General features: G+C 43.1%; 1 protein-coding gene across 3 annotated transcripts in view; it reads right to left on the minus strand.

The window, feature by feature from the left end:
* LOC118787290 (brain-enriched guanylate kinase-associated protein) overlaps window positions 1-23,439 on the minus strand; it is a 61,409-nt gene that overhangs the window by 32,752 nt on the left and 5,218 nt on the right. For 2 of the 3 annotated variants that reach the window (XM_036542807.1, XM_036542805.1), the window contains exons 2-3: window positions 2,841-3,002; window positions 1,004-1,070 (exon numbers count right to left, since the gene is read on the minus strand). In XM_036542807.1, coding sequence (XP_036398700.1) covers window positions 1,004-1,070; window positions 2,841-3,002 — 229 coding nt within the window. Of the gene's footprint in view, window positions 1-1,003; window positions 1,071-2,840; window positions 3,003-7,349; window positions 7,559-23,439 lie in introns of all 3 variants that reach the window. The other variant, XM_036542804.1, reaches the window with a different exon arrangement.

The raw sequence follows: 23,439 nt of genomic DNA on the forward strand, positions 1-23,439 counted from the left end.
TGGGTTGCCAGTCATAAGGTATGTGTTTCAGTGTAATCAATGAGATTCCCTTCAGACAGAGTGATAACACATTTTTTGGCATACATTATGTAGTGAACAGTGCAACTCTCTCCCTCTACAGCCACTGTTGAGATCTAAGACCAGGAGATGCCATCACATTCTTTAATGGACTCACATACTCTCTCAAGCTACTCAGGTCTGCAAGACAGAGACCTTGCATTTTTTAAAAATCTTGACCCTTCTTTTACTAGGCAATTAAAAGTTGCAGACAAGGACTCAAGTTTTAGTCAACTTTGCTGGACAGCTTTCTTCCTGTTGCTCTTTGGCTGCAGCACAGGAGGGCAAACAGCATGCTGAAGCATCTCTCTTTCTCATGTTCCTTTAATCTGTGTGATCCATCTCTGCCGACTGGCCTGCATCTGATCTACTCAGTTGGAACAATGAAGCAGCCACTCTCCGACACTCTGCACCTCTCCTCTATGCACAATGCGTAGCACTGACACGACCAGACAGAGCCCGGTGACAAGCAGCTGGTTGTCTGACTCCGCAGTCAAGGTTAAAGCAGCTAAATTAGCAAGATCCTGTAACTCAAATAAAGTCAAGCACTCATGTGTGGACAGGCGGACGTATTATGCATGTAAAATTTTTACTAAAGCCTTTTCTAGACTCCGGATTTTGGATTAGATTTCAGGACTCTGGGGGTGTTGTCTCCTTGGGCAAGGTACTGACCTTGTTTTCACCAGTAAAAAGGAGGCAACTGTCAGCTCTCCAAGACATGATTTACCATCAGGTTGCACATTTGTTGTGGGGATCTAATGCTACTGTTGCCATGACTTAATGAACACCAAGCTGTGCTGACGAGCAGGGGCTTGTGGTTTTGAATGGTGCCTCTGTACATACAGCAGTGATCCAGTATTACCCCCGGTGTGACATCACACACATGTTGAGCTCTGACTGGTTGTGGTGTGGACCTATGCCTTTAGTGCTTATCCAAGCCACCTACCGTCCTATGCATCTTATCCTCCAGGTCCTGATTGATTCTCTGCAGAGCTGCATAACTGTTCTGTATCCTTGAAGATAGGAAAATGGAGAGGGAGAGAAGTAAGCACAGCTGTAAATTGTACACATTTGCCAGAAAGCACCCTACCCAGACTTTCAGGTCAACATGTACCTGTCACCGCGTGCTATGGATGTTAACCATGTGTAGTTATAGAGGCAAATACCTGATTGGATGATGCACTTCAATTGCAGACATTTGCTTAAAAATGCCCACTGACTTGAAGTACTTACCGACCACACATTTCATGGTTATTTATCATAAAGTCACATGGTGGTGCAACAACAATTAGGGAAACGCAACTTAAACAAAACCACAAGACAAAACAAAACAAAACAAAACAAAATTACCCTGAGGAGATCAAACCAGGGGAAAGGCTTTAATCTGAGGCTGTAACAAAAGCCTCTGATTAAAACGCACCATTAGGGGTGATTTATGATTAATGCTGGCTATGTTTCAGCACGTTCAGCTTCAGTAGCCCACTGCGTCTAATTTCGGGACAAAACGGCAGTTCTTTCTGATGGCATTCCAGCGCATTAGTATAATGAAAGCAGTGAGCTGTGCTTGTCCCTTTATACGCAGTGGGAGAAACCAATACTATTAATATAATCATTTGCATAAATGAATCTGATTGGGTAAATGTTTGCATGTAGGTCTTGTTTTACACAGTAGGCATATGTTGTGTGCATGAATCTTAAACCACAAGACTTGTTGGAGTAGGCTATGACTTGGTTATTCTCACCTTGTATTAGCTTGGCGGAAACCCTTCTCTAGACTGAGTTACACAATATATACCTGCACATACAGTATTATCTATTCATATACAGTAGCTGGATGTTTACCAAAGACAATCTGGTTAAACATTTTCCTTCACATTATAAGAGTAGTACCCACCTTGAAATTGTACCTGCAACCTTGCGGTTACACAGTAGCTTTTAACTGGGCAGCCTTAGCCTTTACTGACTATGGCTTAGGGCAAGCTGCATGATATGGTTAGAGCACACTCTTAAACCTGATGATCTTACATGGAAGTGTATGCACATGGCTTCCCTTATTTTCAAGCCTGTCTAGTGAGGTTAGCACAAGTTAATATGTTGTAGGGCTTGAACAGTGTTATGCTCACACTTTCTGGTCTGGGAGTGCTGTTAGCCTGGTCTGACACTATTGCTCATTCAACTTGAATGGATACACTTCTGTTCTCTTATGCTGGAAGTCAGTCTGGATAAGACCGTCTGCTAAATGAATATAATGTAATGGAAATTCATGGAGAGGCACTACTTCTCCCTCCAGATGCACTTTATGCTTCCCTTGCCTTGATGCTGGATGCTTAAGGTTGGAATCTTATGCAAGAGAAGAAACCATTAAAGTAATGCATAATGTGATCCCTTTGGCTGTGCTCTGCCCATGTCCCTGTGCTCTTCTATTGACCTTTAGGCCTGTTTTGGACTTTTGATAACGTGGATTGCGTCAGGACTTGAAACAGGCTTTGGGAAGCTGCAGCTGGTTGAAGTTATATTTATCTATATTTCAATGTTGCCTGGAGCCTGTGACCCAGAAATAAGAGGAACACTGCTTTTAAGATATGTAAGATGTGGCTCCTTGTTCCACTTTTGGAATATATGTTTTATGAATGGGCAGGAGACAAAAAAGGAATGTTCTGATAGCACTCTGGCTCAGCTGAGGCCTTGGGCTTCTACCAGATCATGCAGCCCATTCAGAGACTTCCCTGGGTGGATGATGGAAGTGATAATAAAGGATGGGGTGGGCAAGGGAGACTGCTCACCTGCGCAGTTTTTCTGTGAACTTCTCCAGCTCCTCCTGGGCCCGGCGCAGCTCTGTCTCAAGGTACTGGCGCGTGGAATCAAACTCTGACTCCAGCAGCTCCAGCTTGTGGGTGGTGTAGGACAGACGCTTGCGTAGATCATCCTTCTGCTCCTGCAGGGAGCTGCACAGATGACAGACATGTAGGTGGATGGGCACTCCGAAAACCAACCTCACCCCGTACCACACTGACCCAACCAATGGACAAGTCGAATGTTTCATGAGGCAAGACAAATGAAGACTGTGCAGTGGTTTACAGCTAAACTGTTTTGCGCGTCACTAAACCCAAGGAAGAGCCTCACAAACACATTAATGCAAGCATGCAAACATAGTGAGATAATGCTGTAGTATTTTCATGCTAGCTTGTCATGGCTGCAGGAAACACAGCATTGGTCAGGGAATGACAGAACTCATGAGATGCAAAAGCACATGAATACTACTGTAAATAAAATCAAAGAAGTTTGTATAACCCCATTTCTGTAGCATTTTGTGGGACTAAAGTAATATGGTTAAAGAATTTACTTGAATGGGACAGAGAGAGAGAGGGAGGGAAGGAGAGAGAGAGATAAATTTATAGAGTCCTCACAATGGACACACAATGGAAGAGTGGTTCCTGCTTTTCAGTGACTAGTGATTTTAAAAGGTGCCCGGTGTCTAAAAAGCTTTCCCTCAAAACAGATACCATACCCTCTCCTCAGTCCCAGACCCCTAAACCCACGCTGGAGGAATCATGCCAGACTTGGAACCTCAAGGGCTCAGTTTTCCTGTCCTGTCTATTTTTAGCCAGGGTCACTCAAATGAGAATTGGAGCATGCAGCAGATGGTAACACCACAACACCCTGTTTGATCTCGCTAATAACACACTGGAGGGCTGCTGTGTTATCATGCACTGGGACCAGTATATGAATGCTGTTTGGATATTGCGTGCAGATTACTGGTTGTCCTCAGAAAAGGTCTTTTCAATAAAAGCTTGGTTGGTTCAACATGCCGTGGGGAAAACGCAGCTGTGGAGTTTAGTTTTCACTGTTTCGCTTGAGCTCATTAAGTGAACCACCAAGGGGGTTATGTGGACGACAAGACTAAAATAAAATATGAAGTGGACCATGTTCAGTCCCACGCCTGTAATTAAAAGGACACCTTTTCCTGACAATGTAATCTGGGTGATTGATAGTAGAAAGTGAAAAAAAGAATAAATTGCATTTTCAGGTGGATTTTACAAGCCCTTGCTGTAATAGAAAACAAGAAACCGGCTACCTCACTTTGTGTGCAATTCCTCCACAATAAAACTTAATCTGCTTGCAATGAACTCATTCAGTCTCTATTGGCATACAGAGATTGGATGTGGAGAGCACAGACTACACTGAAATGTCTTTACTACACACATACAGTACAGTGTATTACAATGAGGTATTTTCACTGTAATGACTGTAGTGAAACTGAAATTTGTGAAATTTGATTCCAGGAACTGAATCACACGCACACAGACATACACAGACATGCATGCACTCATGCATCACTGTATGGGTCGTAGATCAATGCCTCAATCAGCTATGCAATGAGTTTATATACTGGATCAATCAATGTACTCTAATATACATATATATATATATATATACCTCAACACACTGTGTTTATTATCACCACATTTAACATACTGTATTACACATGAATATGCTTGAAGCTAAAAAAGCCATATTCATGCTATCTGCAACAGCTGTTCCCATTAAAGATGGTGAAGGGAAAATTTATGGAAAAAACACAATCTTTAGCATTGATTGAATTGGAAGAGTCAATGTCATGCCTTGAACTGACTACTATACTAAAAGTAACTGACTTGAACCTCGAACGAGGCAAATTACTGCATTAAAGCAGCAGGACCTGATATGAAGTGGGGGCTGGGGGGATCCTACCTACTTCCATAGTCGGTAACTATGCAGTGTTACGCACACACTGCCGCAAGCCCCTTTATTCCAGCCCCTAGCAACAGGCGAGTAATTATTTCCCCAACAGCAGCATTTCACAAGCACCATCCCCTGCCTCCAAATCAGTGTAATTTCCACAGGGCATTGAGCTGGTGTGGTGGAAAAGCACCTTAATGATAATATTGGTGCGCTGAGCGGGTAAGAGTCAAATGATTCAGAGCAGCCTTCAGCCTTCACTCAGTGTAGGGCAACTTCTCCCACTCCCCCCAATTACATTAATTTTGTATCCTAGTTATCTCAGCTGGAGAGTTTTGAGTCTGAAAAACACCCTGTCTAGGGCTTATGCTCTGGATTTAAGGCTTCTACAGTTCTGTAGCTATGTGCTACTGTTTTAAAGTGGAATGGACATGGATATTATATTTCAGTACAGACACCAATGGAGCCAAGACCTTACCAAAGCATCAAGTCTATACAAGCAATCACACTGAAGTGAAATGTAAAGATGCCTTACTTTTAAAGTAGTTACTTAGAATCCAAAAAATAAATGTGTGATAGAGGTGTGACACATGGTGTTAGACGGCTGCAGTGAAAAACAGTTGAAAGACTCAAACTACTCAACTACTACTGTCATATCAGCACCTTCAGAGCATTGTAAATGAAGCCTGCAGATAGTCAAATGAACCCTGACTGCACAACAACATTCAGGCTATGCATTATTCGAGCATGAGCCATATCAGCAGGCCATTCCCAGACATCTTAATTGAATTTTGCTGATTTGTTGCATCAGCGCTTTCCCAATTGCCCAAATGCCTAACAATGTTTTAGTCTCTGGGTGTTGAGAGGCTTTCTCACTTGATTAAACTATACTATCATATCAAGGTAATAACAGTGTAGCGAAGAAAGGCTGGCACAATCAGACCTTAAAGTGGCGGAAAAAAAAAATCACAGACCTTCTTTCACATTTCACACCAGGGCTGGCTCGGCCGAGATTGTCTCTCAGCGTGAAATATCAACCTCAGTCACGTTTGCAGACATGGATGAAGCCTGTCGGTTTTTTGAATCTTTCATACTTTGATTGCTTTTCCACAAGGAAAATCCAATTCCACATGATGTTTGCATTATTAATGGGTGCCGTTAATAGTGTATGCCTGTGTTTCCTGTCACCCAGTGTGAGACTGAATGTGAAGTCAGCACGCATCTGACCCCACAGACAGAAGGCAGGAAACCCTGGAAGAGCCTCTTTCTCGAAATTGTTCACTGCTCCAGTGATATTTTGGTAGTGATACAATTCAATAACACCTCCACCTTATATCTTGGTTGGAATCTGTGTACATCTGGCTACAAGACGTTCTTAAAAATTGGACCAATAAAATCACATTAAATCCAAAGTAAATGGTGATGAGCAGGAAAAAAACAGAACAATACTTTAATCTGAAGCTCCTGCCATGTGAAATAAATGTGTTGCATGCAATCAGAGCTGAAGGTCATTACGTTGAATTTCTGAAATACGATGAGCGGTTGGAGTGTTCAACAGAAAACAGCAAAGGCACGCACTGAAGCAGGGGACAGTTTAAATGTTGTGAGATGTGAGATCGAGATGAAACCCGATCTAGTCTGTATGCAGAGGGTTCTGCTAATACAGGCTTGTGGGCCTGTAATGGACAGGGGTGGAATGTTAATAACTCTCTGCTGAGAGAGGGGAAACCCAGCTCACAATGTGGTAGTCACTACAATAACCCTCAACCTCCGGACCCCCCCCCCCCCAGCTGTAGAGCTGTTTGGCTTTAGAGAGATGCAGGAAAGCGTTGAGCTGTAGAGAGACAGTGGAGAGTGTTAAGCTGCAGAAAGGTGGAGGAGAGTGCTGGGGCTTTTTGGAAATGGAGGAGAGTGTTTGGCTGTAGGGATATGCAGGAGAGTGTTGGGGCTGTTGGATGATCCTCTCTCATTCTGACAGTCCTCCCCTCTCTCATGTTAATGCAATTCTCAATTCATAAGTCAGGGGACAGCTAACAGCCTGACCTTCTCGCACCTCTTTACCAGTAGAGAATAGGAAAAGAGCAGAAAAAAATTGGTCAGGTTCTTCAGTTATACAGGGCCCTGCCAGCTCTCACAGCCAAGCATGCTCCAAGCTTTGTCCAGTAATACATCAACGTGTAATGGCAAGAAAACCTCCGAGGGAAATTTGTGATTTATGAGCTGCGAGTCAATCAAAGTCTCACCCTCTGCTGCAGTGATTACAAGTAACTGTTGGGAGTTTGAGAGAGACCTCATCCACAGTTATGATTAATGCGTAAAACTGCCAGTGATAGATCCAGTACATGAAGTGCACAGTCACACATGCGATTGGTCTAACTCTGTCACACCAATCAATGAGCACTACATTTGGACTAGATGGCTAGGGGAACAAATAAAATGGGTGATACTTTCGCTGTTCGATGACTTCCTAGATCAAGTACCGGGCGCATAAATGTTGGCAGATGGCTTTGTGACATCGGTGATGGATGGCTGTGTGATGTCGGAGGCGGGCGACTTTGTGACATCACTCTTACCTTTTCTTCTGATGCTTACAACCATTTCTGGGGTTTTTTAGGGCCGTTTTCCCAATATATATCTTTTTCATCTTTTTTGCTTTGCGTTCAGTTTCATATGTGATTACTTCCCGGACAGGAAGTTGACACGCCACCCCTTTATGTCCTGTTTCTCAGAAGATTATGTTTTCCCTGTGGGATCAGAGAGTAGCTCTCTATATGTGTTCATCCTGCCAATAGAGCAGAGAGACAGGGTTGCAGTGACATAACAATCAGATTCCTTCATTAACTCCATTGCATTGAAGTTTGAAGCAGTATTCAAGGGCTTTACATAACATGTAAAAGATCATTTTGTATACGATACAAATACACCACAAAAGAAGCATACAAACATCTCATCAAATCTTCTTGGGACTTTCCAGTTTGCATCTGACAGCAATTCCAATCTGACACCAAAACATCTCCAGTCTCTTCCTGTACCAATGTATACATGATCCCCAAATCTGGGTTCTTACCATAGCCTTCTATACTCTGAGAACCATTATACAGGTCTAGCTGAAAATGTTCCTGGAGCTTTGAGTATGACCTCCAGCTACACATAAACATGTTAGAACACTACAATAAACATGTTAACCATGAGGCCTCTTGCTTGATATCCTAACTACCTTAATATCACATTTTTTCCAAACTCCACCATGTATCCCATATGAAAGGAACCCTTTTGATATAATATGATCAAAGAGTACAGACTGTACCCCAAGGTATTCTAATATGTCAACCCAGTTGACGAGCATCCAATTTAGGCTGCATGCCAGCTGCCAGATTACATTGAATAAACACTCACAAAACCAAGTGTGACATCACTTCAAGGGCACCAGTATAGAAAAGGTATGTTCCATTTCAGCTCCTATGACAGAAACATGGCCAGATGATAATGAGGTATTACACCTTATCCATAATTATAGTCCTGATTAATATGTATTGCGAATTAAATTCTGAGAACCTATTGATATGCATTGAACAATGCAGCCCTTGATGGACTGGCCTCCCATTTGGAAGCATGTGTGCATCTACCAGATCTTCATTATGTGGTTTGATCTGTCATGCTGTATCTGCCTTTCCCTGCACAGGGAGAGGTTGATGGGGCGCTAACCACTGAAGACACCATTCATAGGCTCACTGCGATGACAAAACTACTTATCTCCCCTCCGCACCATTAATCTTTCAAAACATCCTGTTAAATGACATCCTGCTAAATGATAGACTCTTGTTGGCCTGCTTCTCAGCTAACAATGAAAAGGAACAATGCAGTAGAGAAGGGAGAGGGGTGCTGGTCAAGGTTTTGATTACTCTTTATGCTGCAACACACTAAACCTTGCTTCTGGTCAGCAACCTGAAGTGTGGACATCCAAATCTGTAGAGCAACCTGAGTGCTCTTTTATTCAAAACAAACAGTGCCCCCTATAGTCCTCCTCGTGTCGGTGGCTTTCCTGCTTGCAAAGGGGGGATTTTTCAAAGGGAATGGCAGTGTCTGAAGCAGCGAGGGCTTGGTGAGGCCGAGCTGATTCAGTCGCTGCGGTGAGGGGAAAATGAGCGACTCTGGAGCCTGCTGGGAGTGATAGCTTGCAAGCCTCACTGCCAATTACAGAGTGTCGAACTCTGTCATCAGGATGTGAGCGCCTTTGTTCCAGTTGCATCATTTCTGCTGTGAAGAGGAGATGAATGAAAGTGGCAAAGTTTGGGCAATATGGAGGGGTTATTAAAAAGTTGCACTCAGATCTACTGGGCTCTGGCATCAAGTCATCAACACAGCTGACATCAGTTAGCTAATGTAGTAGTTGACACTGATTGATTTTGCCAACACCCACATACAACTAATTAGTGTCATGGACATAAATTATAATGCAGCCTGCACTGGTGAGAGGAGACATTGGTATAAAGGATTTGTATAAATTAGTATAAAGGCCAAGTCAGATGGGATTTACTGTAAAGAGAGCCAGGGAATGGTAGAAGTTGCTGAAAGAAAATGGGGAAGCACAATGCTTCCACCAGCAAGGAAGGGCCTGGGACTGGGGCCGAGGCTCAGCCTATCATTCAATACAATCTAACAAGTATCTACACATGCTCACACAGACACAGAGAATACACACACACAGACTCTCTCAGAGACACATACATACACACACAAACACATACACTCTCAGAGGCACATACACAGCCACACACATACACACACACACAAATGCGCACACACTTTCAGAGGCACGGACACAGCCACATGCACATACACACACTCTCAGAGGCACAGACACAGCTACGCACACATACACACACTCTCAGAGGCACAGACACAGCTACACACACAAACACACAAACACAGTTGCCAGACTGATCACTTTCTTTCCTGCTCTGAAGAGCCTGGGGACAATGATCACCCCAGACAGGGACAGCTTATCCTCACTGCCGGACATTCTCCTGCTCTTGCATCACCCCCTGTGGTCCTTGCTCCTATCCCACTTATCAGACTGCCCTTTATAGATGAATCAATAGGGGTATTTCCAAAACAATCAGGCCACGTGATCCAGTTCTGCCCCCATAGTGGCATCAACGTAACGCTGTGGAGAGGTGGGTCAAAATGTCATGGATGACTACGAGGCACCAGCCATGTTGTAAGACCCACAGGCCCAGACGGGAATGAGGATGTGATGTCCAGCAAATATTTTTATGTTGAAGATAGATCCAGATTTGAGATCAAAGCAGCTACAGCTGGAGAGTCAGCTCCACTGCCTTCCCCATTGTGCACCTGTGCATCTCTGTAGTTAAGCACTGTATCTAAAGTGGTATCACTGTTTGCTCTTTGACCCATAGACTGCTTTAAGCCCAGCTACTGGTTGATATGACAGACAAGTCTTCCCCTCTGTGTCCTTACTGAAGCGTCAGAGGGAAACCAAGGTAAGCTGAAATGGATGAAAGGTGATGTGGGCGGACTGCTGGGGATATGGTGCTGGCCGCTGCACTTCTGCCACGTCTCCTTTTCTCCTCACATTTCATGCGCCTAGTATTCCAACAGCTGGAGGTCTGGACATGGTATGAAACAGAGTACCTGAGGGTGTCTGTGATTCAATTATCTCTGATCGCAGTGACTGAACCCTACACATTCTCTGTGAGCTGTAAGAGCATGTGACACACTGGTATATGTCTAGTGAAGAGGAATGCTTTTTATTGTAAGAAAGGTTTAGTGGAAAGATAGGGCTGTAATGTTTCTGAGGTCTGCATGTGCCTGCACTACACCACGCTCCAAGGCGAGTCTGTTCTATCATGGCAGACACTGCAGCTAATAGCTTTCCACCAGTATAATATGATAAAGATGGGCCATTTCCTGTTTAATATGAGTGGCTAATGCAATTACTCTTGCTGTCACCATAAGCCCAATGAACAAATCTGTAACCTGCACGCACATTACAGAGGTGAATCTCCCACATTTCCCCCAAACAGACCTACTTTGCAGACAATGACATACCAACATGACATAAATATGATAAAAGAGCTCTTAACGCCCTAGAAGAGTATTCCCGCTACACTCAAAGACCTGAAGCCTCTGTTTGAATTTCCATAAGAAACTGCTGTCCTCTTTATTGAGTCCTGCAGAGAGCCAAATCTGCTGTTTAATAGTGAGGCGAGGACAAACTGTGGTGAGTTTGTTGCCTGCTTCTGTTCCACAGACACAAAACACTTATTATTTTTTAATCTCCTTTCAGTGCTGCGCTGCCGAAAACAAAAGGGAGATAGCAGGGGAAAGACACAAGCTGGGTGCGCATGCTGGCGAAGGCTTATCTGCCAGGAACAGAGAGAAGAGGCAGTGGGTACTGCAAGAAGACAGGGACTGAGGTAAGGGAGCTCCCCTCGCCTGGGTGCTGCTGGAGATGTGGCTCTTCCCTCTAACTGTTCCCACGTGCCTCCCCAGGGACGTTTAATAGGGGGATGGGCCTAGTTGTAAAATGAAGGGGAAAAAAAAAACAATCCACTGGCATGAGCTGGATGCCTGCTTTCTCTTTATCTGATGGCGAAAATCAACTCGCTTGGCAGTGGAACCTGGAACGAGCGCACGTGCACAGACTACTTATTCATCTCTGACATTTACAGAAAAGCAGTGTGCTTTAAGAAATGATAAAAGAACCGTGACTCACGCCAGAACAAAAAAAAAAAAAAAAGAAAAAAAGCGCATTTCAATTCCCATCCTTGGGTTCTTTTGTAAAATATTCCCCCTCTGCTCTGTTACCTTGTAGATTTATGCCCACATTCCCATTCAAAGCCATTTCCTTCCTCTGCGGTTTACGCTATACAGCGCATCTGGGTAAACATAAAATACCAGTGGCATTTGGAATAGCTGCTCTTGTGAGGTCCTTATCAAGACATGAATCACAGGCTCCTGAATTATAAATGGAAGCTCACCTTTTTTCTGTGCTCATCCCTTTCACACCCTGGTAATTACAGCGGCTCGTGGTTTAATTATGGCTAAGCATCCTTTGTTTCTGCTAAACATGTGTTAAAAGGTCACAGGGATTTATTATCCTCCTGCTCAGAAACAGGCAGAGGGAGAGGCTGCAGGCAGAGAGACATGAAAATGATGCCAAGCCCATCAGTAATGATGGCGTGAGATACAGCAGCAACCCAAACTTCTCTCAGGACACAGCGGCAGGTGACACGGCGGGGCGTTCTGAGATTTTAACAAACACAAGGCCATCGGTCCTCACCGCACATCAGCACGCTGCCAGGCAACTCCTTTTCCAGTAGGCTTGAAAACACTGCCGGCAATCAACAAATGGACATTTGATGACAGAGTTTGCACCTCTATGCAAACTCTGGTAAACAAGCCCAGATCCAGAACTGTTTGACCACTGTTTATAACACCCTTAATGCATTACACCAGGGCAGCTGTTTGGAGAGCCCAAAAAGGAACAGGGTGCTGATTTTTTTCATCTGTAGATAATGCAAAGTGTATTGCCATTGCTAAGACATATAAACAATCACTAAGGCTGTTGACATCAAGAGAGGGAAGCATCTGTTTCAAAACCATGGGCTAATCCAGTGATGCACTGAAACCTGGCCTCTTCCTACCACATTACAAGCAACCAAAGGCAATTACTCCTGTAATAGATTTCGTGTACAACAGATAAAGCTCAGTGCAGATAGTAATAGCCAGGATATGAAACCTAGGAGGCATTAAGTAACAGGAGAAAACAGATGATGCCAAGTCTTCTCTGAGCAGACATTGTTCAGAGGGGGATTGCAGCCACAACAAACCCAGGCCTGGAGGTAAGAATAAGCAGCTCCATTTCATCTTGCTGAGCCAAACAACCCAGCAGGGACTCTACTCTTCATTAGAACATAATCCTGTTATTAAAAGTAGATGCAAAACTGGCAACATGAAACACTTCAGTGTTCTAGCAGGGCCATGCAGAGTAATATCCTAACCAGGATAAAGGAGCTGTCATAATAGTTCAAGGCGCAGTTCCTGCATCATGAATGGGTGCGTAGATCTGTGCGTATGTGCATTGTACACTGCATAGGCAAAGGTCTTAATAACATGCCTGTCTCGTTGAAGCTGGTATCTCTACTCAGAAATGTATGCAGTTTTATGGAACAAAATGTGCAATAAATGTACATGGTAGGCTTGTTTGTTGGTGACACATTTCGATCATATTTCAAATGTCATAAAATGGCTCATTAAGCCATAGTTTCACTGCCAACAAGAAATTGTGATCTGACATTTTCTTGTTTAATAAAGATAAAACAAGAAAAAAACAGCACAATTTGGCTAAGGGAAAAAAGCCCCAAAGAAAAGCCCCTTAGGTGAGGAGTGTGGAGAAGTCCTCTATTTTAATTATTTTTAAACATTGTGCAAAAAGGGCATTAAAGTGCTCATGTGACAACATAAAAGGAGACACAAATGTTTCAACAAAGAACTCCCCAGGACATCATTTAGAAATTTGTCAACATCATTTAAAGAAAAAGGAGTATATTAGCATTAATTGTCAGCAGCTATGTCACATATAAGAAGAACAGGAGAAACACTTATCATACAGAACCACTATATGCTTTGCTTTCTAAAGTTTGCTCAACAAGTGTCCAGAATGGATCACAAAACTGCAGTTAGTGAATTGAAGCAAGGGGAAAAAGACTAAAAGAAAAAAACATATAAATGTACGTAGCAGGACTTTGTATTCTTTTAGTAGGAGCATGTTGGTGCATAAAGCCTGGACCTCGCTTTGGAGGGCAAAAAAAGAGAAAACACGCAATTTCATTTTTTCTTTGGTAATTGTGTTTTCCAAAACCAATGCAACTGTGTCAAGGACCTATGGATGTGGTTGAGTCTGACGCAAAGCATATGTTAGGTCCTATTTTGTGGAATAGACAGTCAGATGAATGAGATGAGACCGGTCTTGCAGAGACAAGGTTTATTCCCCGGGAGCCGAAAGTTACACACGCAAACAGCACCCAAACTAAGACTGCCTAGGCTCAGATGAGCACTCACAGAAATACCTATGTGTGATTAGGCCACACCTCAACAGCTGTTGATTGGGATTAGATAGAGGCAGTGGACTACAGGCATTGGTGTGTTGATGACCCCTTTGTTCTAGGACAGTTCTTGTCAACGATTTGGGGTCATCTGCCTTGGTATGGTATTAACACTTTACCCTGTAGTGACACTTTGTCCTGGGACAGTTCCTGTGGATAATTAGATAAATACAATGTAGATCCTAACAGTCCCAAGCCTTTTCTTAGACTTCATTATTTAAGATGCAGCTGATATGGGTAGGATGTAAGCGCTTTTCCCTGATCTTCTACAGAGACAGAATGCTGGCGCTTTCACACCCATGGTGAATCCAGCAATAATAATGACACTAAAAAATCCACCCCATACGGTAAACGGAAATGTAACATCTTGTTAATATACAATTTTTGGCACAGACACAGCATGCAGGAGGGAGCTAGTCAGCTCTGATTGGTGGAACCCAGTATGTGTGTCATGTAGCTGCAGGGCTACCTGGCCCAGAAAATCCAGACAGATGGAGAAGGTCATTCACAATAGAACACTTTGAAGACAGAAACAATGCTGTCACCTAAACAGCACAACTAATATATTTCTTCCATAAGCTTCACTGCTTCTGTACTTTAATGTCAAAACATTTACCCTTAATTGCAGGGTAGTAGTATTGACTATTTAAATTAATTTAAATGTAATTTGTGCATGGTGGTCTGAAGAAGCAAGTGTTGATAAGACTGCATTTCAAGTACGACTAAACAGATTTTGCACCGTCTACAACTGGTTACTGGAAACTGGTTATGAAAAGAGGTTTGGTTCTTTTCCTTGTGACAGGAGGTCTGGCACGAGGACTAGGCGACAGGTTCCTCCCATCCTCACGGCAGTGCAGGGGCAGAGTGAGCGGTCTGAGATGGGCTGGGGGAGGGGTTCAGGAGCAGAGTGAGAGACATAATTCAATCGCATATCTTTCTGGCTGACTTCTGAATCTCACTGAAATCGCATTACTCCCGAGGGCCACTGGAGAGCCAGCCAGAAGAAAGCCCAGGGGAGCTCCCCTCAGTATCTGTGCACAAGCTAATGGGACATCATGTTTACCGGAAATGCACCACATGAAGTCATCAGTTGCCAGGTTGACAACAATCCACTGCCTCCTAGGAACGATGAGTGATCAGCCCTGATGGAGACCAGGGGAACATTTTGTTTCATGAAGGTAGGAGTCTCTGCTCAGGTCTCTATTATGTGGTTGGCTGTAGCTGACACTGGGTTGAACTGGGGGGTGTTGAAGGTGTTAGGATTTAACAGGGGAAACACATCATATGACCTCAGTCTTTGATGCAGTCTCTCACAGGTTCAGTCTTGCAGAATTGGTCTTGCCAAAGCAGTAAGTGGGGCAAGAGGCTTTCAGTACTTCATGTGATATCCAATTTAAAATCACCAATGTAAAAATATGCACCCTGTATTTATTCATAACTTAAAATAGCAAAAAAGCATGATGTAAGAGAAAAATGTTATTTTTTTTCTGCTTAAAAATAAAAAGGCCTTATATTATTCTATTCCTGGGTGCTGGCATACAGGAGAATGAATGGGACAGCCCCTCATAACTATGACTACTCTTCAAACCCTATGTTCCTTCAAGATCACTGCGTTCTGCATCCACAGGGCAACTGACTGTCCTGACCCAACGGGGTCGCTCTTCTCAGACATGATCCCTGTCTGTACTGGTCCCGCAGTGGAATGAACTCCCCATGAAGGTTAGGAGAATGGAACCACTGGCCATCTTCTGACCCACCTCTTCAGATTGCACCTTGGTTCCAATTTAATCCCTGCCCCCTAACACCTAATAACTCTATTATTTTATACTTATTTTACGTGTAGTATTGTGATGTATTTTGGATTCTGTTTTAGGGACTGTTGTATTGCAGTATACTTGGCTTCAGATCACACAAGTTAACTTGTGATAGGGCTTGAACAGTGTTATGCTCACATTCACTGGTCTGGTAGTGTTGTTAGCCTGGACTGACACTGTTACTCATTTATATTCAATGGATACATTTATGCTCTCTTGTGCTGGATGTCACTCAGGATAAGAGTGTCTGCTAAATGCATGTAATGTGATGTAATGTAATATCATTGCACAGAGGGAAGTCACATTATTCCCAAAAAACATTTTATTACAGAAAACATGGGGTCACATTTTTCACTTGCATGTAGCTGGTATTCTGTGAACTGTACTCAGCTATGGATTGTACTAACAGTTCTGTTAGGCTCTAGCCCTCCTAAGGTAAGATTTTTGTCTTTTCCTCCTGGCAGAATGGCTCTAGATTCTTTGTGTTTTAGTCTGGTTTGTGGTTGTGTCCATTGTGAACTGAGTCTGAACCACAAATGTTAGGTCTTGAAAACTACATAGCAAGTTTCATTGACTTTCTGCTGAGTTACCTGTTTCTTTCTAGGTGTGAATAAATGCTGTGGATCGTTGCCATGCTGAAATGTCCATTACTGGCCAAGCTTGAACTACTTGGCAAATGGAACCAAATTTTTGGCCCCAATGCACTAATACATTTTTGAGTTGATGACTGCCTCTCTCTTATGTAGGGCTCCAGGACCCAGAATTGCAAAACAAGCCCAAAACATAACAGACACCCTGTCATATTTCACATAAAAGTTTTTCCCTCAAAATAAGCCACACATTTTCATACATAATGCTGATAAACGGGTCCAAAGAGCTCAACTTTAATTTCATGTCATAATAAGACATACTTCCTTACATTCATTTAGCAGACGATCTTATCTAAATTCAAATTGTCATTCAAAGGTAGTCTGTCAAATAGAGGCACCTCTTTTTGTGGTTTGCCTTCAAAATAGGCTTATTCTTTGTAACCTGGCCATGAATGCCATAGTGGTAATTCTTGACACTATCATAAACATACCAGTTTTGTTAGAGTCTTTCACAGTCATCTCATTTGGATGTCAATCACCACTTTTTGCATTTTTTGAAGAAAACAGGAAGTCTTTGGATACGTCATTATAGTTTGAGAAGATTCCACAGAACGCCCAAAATGCACAGTGTTGGTGTATACATATTTTGTTCAATTTTATTTTGTTTAAAAGTCTACCTTAAAGGTGTGAATAACTGTCACAACCATGTTTTTTGAGTAAAATGTAATATTTGTGAACAATCTGAATTTGTTCTGTGCAATGATATTAACATTAATGTGTGTATATATATATATATCTTTTTTTTTTACTTTTTTAAGCATTGTGATATTTTGGAAAAGTTATAAGTTTTTTCTTTGGCATATAAGTCCATCTCAATCATTCAATGGTGAAAACATCATGAAATGAAAGTAACGAACCACAGCTGAAATAAGCTGCTGTTGACATGCACACAATATCCTCCACATCACCAGTATTGTAATAATCACCTTCAAGTGAAATAATTTATTCATTTATTCACTTGGCAGAATGACATAATGTAACAGTAAACATCACATTGCAGTGGGAGAAGGGTTTATCCCTGGCTTTGCCGTCAGCTTTGCTGTTAGCTTCCACATGGCGCATCACCACAGCCATTACATTGGATTGTATCCTGGGTTAGGGTTAACACGCTCTGGGTGTCACCCTCCCTCACTCAGCTGAAACTCACTGTGGGCCTCTAATCATTGAGCCATTCCCCCTCGCCCATGTTCTAGTCCATGTGCCGGATGGGATAAACACAGCACCCAGAGTGGAGTAGAAGGGACTGGAGACATGGCAGAACATATCTACAGCATTTTTTCATTATTGTCATACCAATAAACTTTATCTGAATTTGAATTTGAAGACAGTACTAAAATGTAGGCAGAGAGAGACTCTTCCTCTTTTTCTCAGTGTCATACTCTGAGTTTTTAACATGATGTGAGGAACTCACTCTGTCACCATTAAAAGTAGGGCAGAATGACAGCAGGCTTGCTTTAAGAGCAGTCTGCTCTCCGGTGATCCTCTCTGTCTCTTCCCTTGTCTCCACATCATTTAAAGCAACACTAACCACAATGCAAATTTATTTTTAAGTTGGACCATAGTTTCCACTTCAGTGGATTTCCTAATGAAGTCCACTAAACTGTGTCAGGGGCAGTGAACTCTTCCTTTAACTTCTCCATTTGCACTCACGTTGCCACTTGATGCTACATTTCTCCTCTATGGCAACTTAGAAGGGAATTTCGGACTGCCCAACAATGAGTCATGTCATTTTTACATTTATATGAGGGCAACAAGCATGTCCAGATGACTGTGCTGGACATATTAAGCCCTGTGTATTTTTAGGGGGTGGTTACTGTTTAGAAAGATTTCAGCTTAAACAGACGTGATCCCTTCAACATCACCCCTCTCTGTCTCCAGTCCTTAGCATGAACAGCAAGGTGGTTCAATCCAGAGAGAAAACAACATTGAAAAATGCATCCTGAAGTTTGGAGTCATTCAAGGGACCACAAAATAATTTTGAATTAGCACATTTTACTGCTTTGTAAAAAGTATCACGGCTCTTCCCTGTGGAACCTTACTTAAAGCAAAGGTGAGGAAGAACATACAATTTTATGAAATAGTGGTTGAATTATCCCCTTAAACCTGTTGTTTGGGAGTGTCTCAAAACTCTGGCATATTGATAAGTTCAGCAGTAAAGCAGAGTCCTTGATTAAAGCGCTTTGTTTCACTGCAACAAATGTGCTGCCAGGCTGAGGATTAATAAGGCTTTGGGTAGCTGGGATGCATTGATTTTTTCTTGTTCCATTTCCATATAGTAATGCATTAAATACAACAACCAGGGTATCCGACCCAGCGGGACTCTGTACCTCACCATTATTGACAGCCATAACACAGGCACCAGGGAGCAATTGGTCACCATATTTTCCAAGCATGAATGCCCCCAGCATCATTATCACAAGAGCAAACACACGGAGGCTGATTGCATCTTTAGCAAATAAGCCTCGGACCAAACTCCTCACATCTCTTTGGGAACTTATTACTTTGACTCCTTGATGATGAAAAGTGGTGTAATATGAGAAAGACAACACAAGGATGGCCTGCATTGATCTTTAGCACCGTCCCCGCACAACCCCCCGTCTGGCAGCATGGGAGAAATGAGTCCAGTGAAGGAAGTTGTGGCCCTGCATCGGTCTGTTCCTTCATGGTGAAACCCACAAACCTGCCCCTTGAGAGTGATGATCACAGAGACTAACCTCTTTGAACCATCACTGGCCATTAACTTTGACCCCACTTCCATACTGCTGCAAAACTGAAACTCAGCATATTTCTCTCAATTTAACTAAATGATCCACAAAGCAAGAAAGAGAATTTTCCTGTCATTTGTGTCTGTATTCAAGTGAGTGAGTGTGTGTGTGTGTGTGACTGTATGCATGTGAGAGATAATCATTGAAATACTTTGCAGACTGTACTTAATTCTGAGTTTGAAAGAATACATGATAGGCAATTGGGTCATTTAAAAAGAGGTCACTTAAAAGAACCTGGTGTAACCAGACATAAGCGAATAACAATGAACAGACCCCTGCCAGTTTCTTATTGATTTCCCCAGAGTCCTCTGTTACTGTTTGTTAAAATACAACCTGCTCATTTCTTACACAATGGCTAATCATATTTGCAACATGTAGAGTTCTGATGGATATGAAATTTGGCCTGAAATGAACCAGACCCACCAACAGAAATCCTGACACTGGCCCAACCTTGACATACATTTAATTCAGTTAATTGTCTTAAAATAGAACACTGAGTGTTTGATGCTACAATTTACTGGGCTGACCTGGCCCAATACCTCCCCCCCCCCCCCCCAGGGTCAGGTGGCAAACCTTGGGATTCTTGCAGAAATGCCTATTTAATAAAGACATTGACAATAAGACATCCCCTCTGAGAACATATCACACTGTGATTTGGTGGCACTCTGTGGTCATGTATTCACAGCATGCAGATGAGACTTGTATGAGAACTACACCTCCCCCTTTTCCTGAGTGAGCATGAAGTCAGCTTTAGATGCAGCCTGTGTTGTCCTCCTCTGCAGATTTAATACTACAGGTCTGTGAGGGTCTTTCACATGCCGTGAGATCAGATTCTGTGGCTGCCGAGCTCAGATCAGATCTCTCTCCATGTCCCTGACCAGACAGCAGACTAATTGATAGCCTTTTGTGCCTTTAACGTGATAACATTCCAATTAGCTAGCAACAAGATTAGAGCTTGAAAAGAATCAAAGCCTTTCCTTAAGGAGACACACCACACTGTGGATGTTATCCCTCTGTGGGAGTTCCAGAGGGGATACTATATTCAAAAGGAACAAATCAGTAACTTACCGAGGGAATGTTTAAGGGTTAATCGTGATAAAAGAGGATGGGATTTTGCAAAAAACTTACACGGTGAAAGGACTATATATTATATGTTTTTAATTGTGCAAGAGCAAAGCAAAAAGATTTTCTCTTTCCTCCGATGTACAATTTCCCCACATCACTCAGGATGTAGTATTGAGGTGTTCCCCTCCAGTATAGGTAATTCATGCAGAGACATTATGGTGTCCTCCTCAGTGTTCCACCGATCCAGGTTAAAGCTTTGAGGATTGGAAATTAGAAACCCCATAACACCCCCAGATCCGAATGCTAACATATTCCTGAATGGGAAGAATTATTCCATGTAGCTACATGCTATGTGCTTCAAGATACTGCATCATACACTGCTTGGCCAAAAAAAAGTCACACACTCTAATATATTGTTGGGCTGCCTTTAGCTTTGATTACGATGCACATTCCCCATGGCATTGTTTCAACAACCTTATGCAACGTCACAACATTTATTTCCAGAGTTGCATTAATCTTTGGCCAAGATCTTGTATTGACGATGGGAGAGTCAAACCACTCCATAAAGTCTTCTCTGGCACATCCCAAAGACTTTCAATGGGGTTAAGGTCAGGACTCTGTGGTGGCCAATTCATGTGAGAAAATGATTCCTCATGCTCCCTGAACCACTCTTTCACAATTTGAGCCTGATGAATCTTGGCATTGTCATCCTGGAATATGCCCATGCCATCAGGGAAGAAAAAATCCATTGATGGGTGTGACGGAGTGCCATCACTATGGTTGAGTATGTGCTCTGAGCGCCATACCGATGAGCCTGGCTCTTTGGTGTCGCGGTCAAAGTCGCATGGTTGGTATCCCGTAGACCTGGGTTCGAGGCTGGGTTTGAGGCCGGGTGGGGTGACTGCTCTCGCCCTTCGCTACAAATGGTGGTAGAGTGGGATGGCTTGCCGTGAGGCTATCGGAGGCATGCCCAGTGTGTGAGCCCTATGAGGGGACCCCCAGGTTCAGTTGACCCCGGTGTGTGAGGGACCCCAGAGATGGGTGAAGCACAGTGTGAGGGACCCCAGAGATGGGTGAAGTACTGGTGAGTGGGGCACCCTGGGATGGGAGAAGTACGGCAGGAAAATGTGCGAGGGACGCCATGGTGCGTGAAGCGCATAGGCACACTTCCAGAAGGGGAGGGCAGTGTGAGGGAGTGCCGTTACTACGGTTGAGTATGTGCTCTGACTGCTATGCCAATGAGCCTGGCTCTTTGGTGTCGCGGTCAAAGTGGCATGGTTGGTACCCTGTAGACCTAGGTTTGAGGCCAGGTGGGGTGACTGCTCTCGCCCTTCGCTACAATGGAATAACCTGGTCATTCAGTACATTCAGGTACGCAGCTAAGTTCATTTTATTGCCACATAACCTTGCTGAGCCTAGACCTCACCAACTGAAGCAACCCCAGATCATTTGCTTATTTAAATCCAAACGGCAACTTTTTTTTTGGCCAAGCAGTGTATCACTGCACTTAAGGAATCATAAGCTGCATTTCCTACAGGTATATATGATTATTCCAGACATTTTGTAGACTATATTAAATAAAATTTGGAACAAAGTGTTTTTTTGCATTCTGATTAAGGTGATTGGCATTGATCCAAAAATAAAAATGCCTGCAGCTATTGCTACTGCTGTAACTGTTATGGTTGCGGGGGCACCACTGCTGTTGAATGTTGCATTCTCTGCCGCATGGTTTGATGCTAATGCTTGCGTCTCTGGTACGCTCACTCCATTCTTTCTATACTTCAGATCACTGCTTTCAGGATGGCCTGAGCGCCTTTTGCCAGGGTTTAAATATGCTCACATGTCCAGCTTATCATATCAGAGGCGATTGGTTAGGATTTTACTGAGAACACATTCTAGCTACCGAGAAAAGAAAGACGGTGGTGCTAATTGCAGCCAGATTCATTCAGGAAGTTTGCTACATGGCAAAGATTGTGTGAGAAGGTGGGGATGCAGCGTTAAAAAAGTGAAAAATCAGCAATGCAATGATCTTTCTTCTCCTAGAGCAGCATTTCATGAGCCTGTTCACGAGACCTGCCGACCACATCACCTGCTGGGTTCACTGCCTGCCACCCCTCTCCCATTGAAAGTCAATGAGCTTCTAGCAGTAACTGAGTGCTGTTTGTTCAGCATATTAGATGCACATGGCATCAGATATAACAGCAGAGACCTGTGATGTCTGCAGCAACGACAGTCTGAGCTGCAGCTTACAGCAGTACCACGTACAGGCCTATGTGGCCCGGGATAAAAGCCTGGAGGGGTGGGAGAATACTGCCTTGTCATTCAATCACCAAGACTGACTTGACAATTTTCATATGAGGAGGTACACCTTTGAACACATTTCTTGGCAGCTGTGACCTATGAAAATACCATGTGAAACCACACTGCACAAAGTGATTTGAAGATAATGTTGTTCAATTGTATTTGCTTTCAGTGGCCAGATGCATCTAAACTTGGCTGCAACACAGACCAATCACATCCTTGTCCATTTCTGGAGATGGTCAGTGAGAACCAATCACGATCTCATCACAATGCATTCTTCTTACATCTACATCTACTGGCCAGAAATATCCGATCTTACTGGACCTAGCTATAATCCGATTCCAGGATGCTTTTTAATACCAGGGGCATGGCCGTAACCAGGGTTCGGAAAACAGTGAGGCCCGGGTGTTTAGGTTTTGTCAATGTTGTTGTCCATTGGAGGAGAAGTACTCAACCACTGATTTTTTTTATCCAGTTGTATTTAGCTTCAAATTTTATTTTTAGCTCTAAAGAAATTACCGAGGTCCAGACCTTGGTGACCTCATGCCTGGTTATGGGCATGACCAGGGGTCTCATTTATAAAAAGCAGATTCCATCCTATCCCTAATTGTACAAATTTTCTTCAAAAAGTTCGTAGGTAATATTTATACAAGTGATCATGCGCATGACATATTGTCAATTGTGCAGCTCTTTTATCTATGAAACACAAACTGGTTCCAAAGGAATCACACAGGCTTATCAAGATGTGTCTGGGAAAGCAACAGTGGCTTACAAGACAGCTATCACGTTGGCCAACAAAGTCAGCTCGGTCCCTAAACACTCTCACCCTGCAAAACGCATGGTTCACCAGGTCGTCTAATAAAGCTAGCACAACCAGAGTTGAATGTTAATTAGCAAAGGTCTGGGGCCTACTTGTTGGGACCTACATTTCCATTAA

This window comes from Megalops cyprinoides, chromosome 12 (genome assembly GCF_013368585.1).
Source record: "Megalops cyprinoides isolate fMegCyp1 chromosome 12, fMegCyp1.pri, whole genome shotgun sequence".
NCBI lineage: Eukaryota > Metazoa > Chordata > Actinopteri > Elopiformes > Megalopidae > Megalops > Megalops cyprinoides.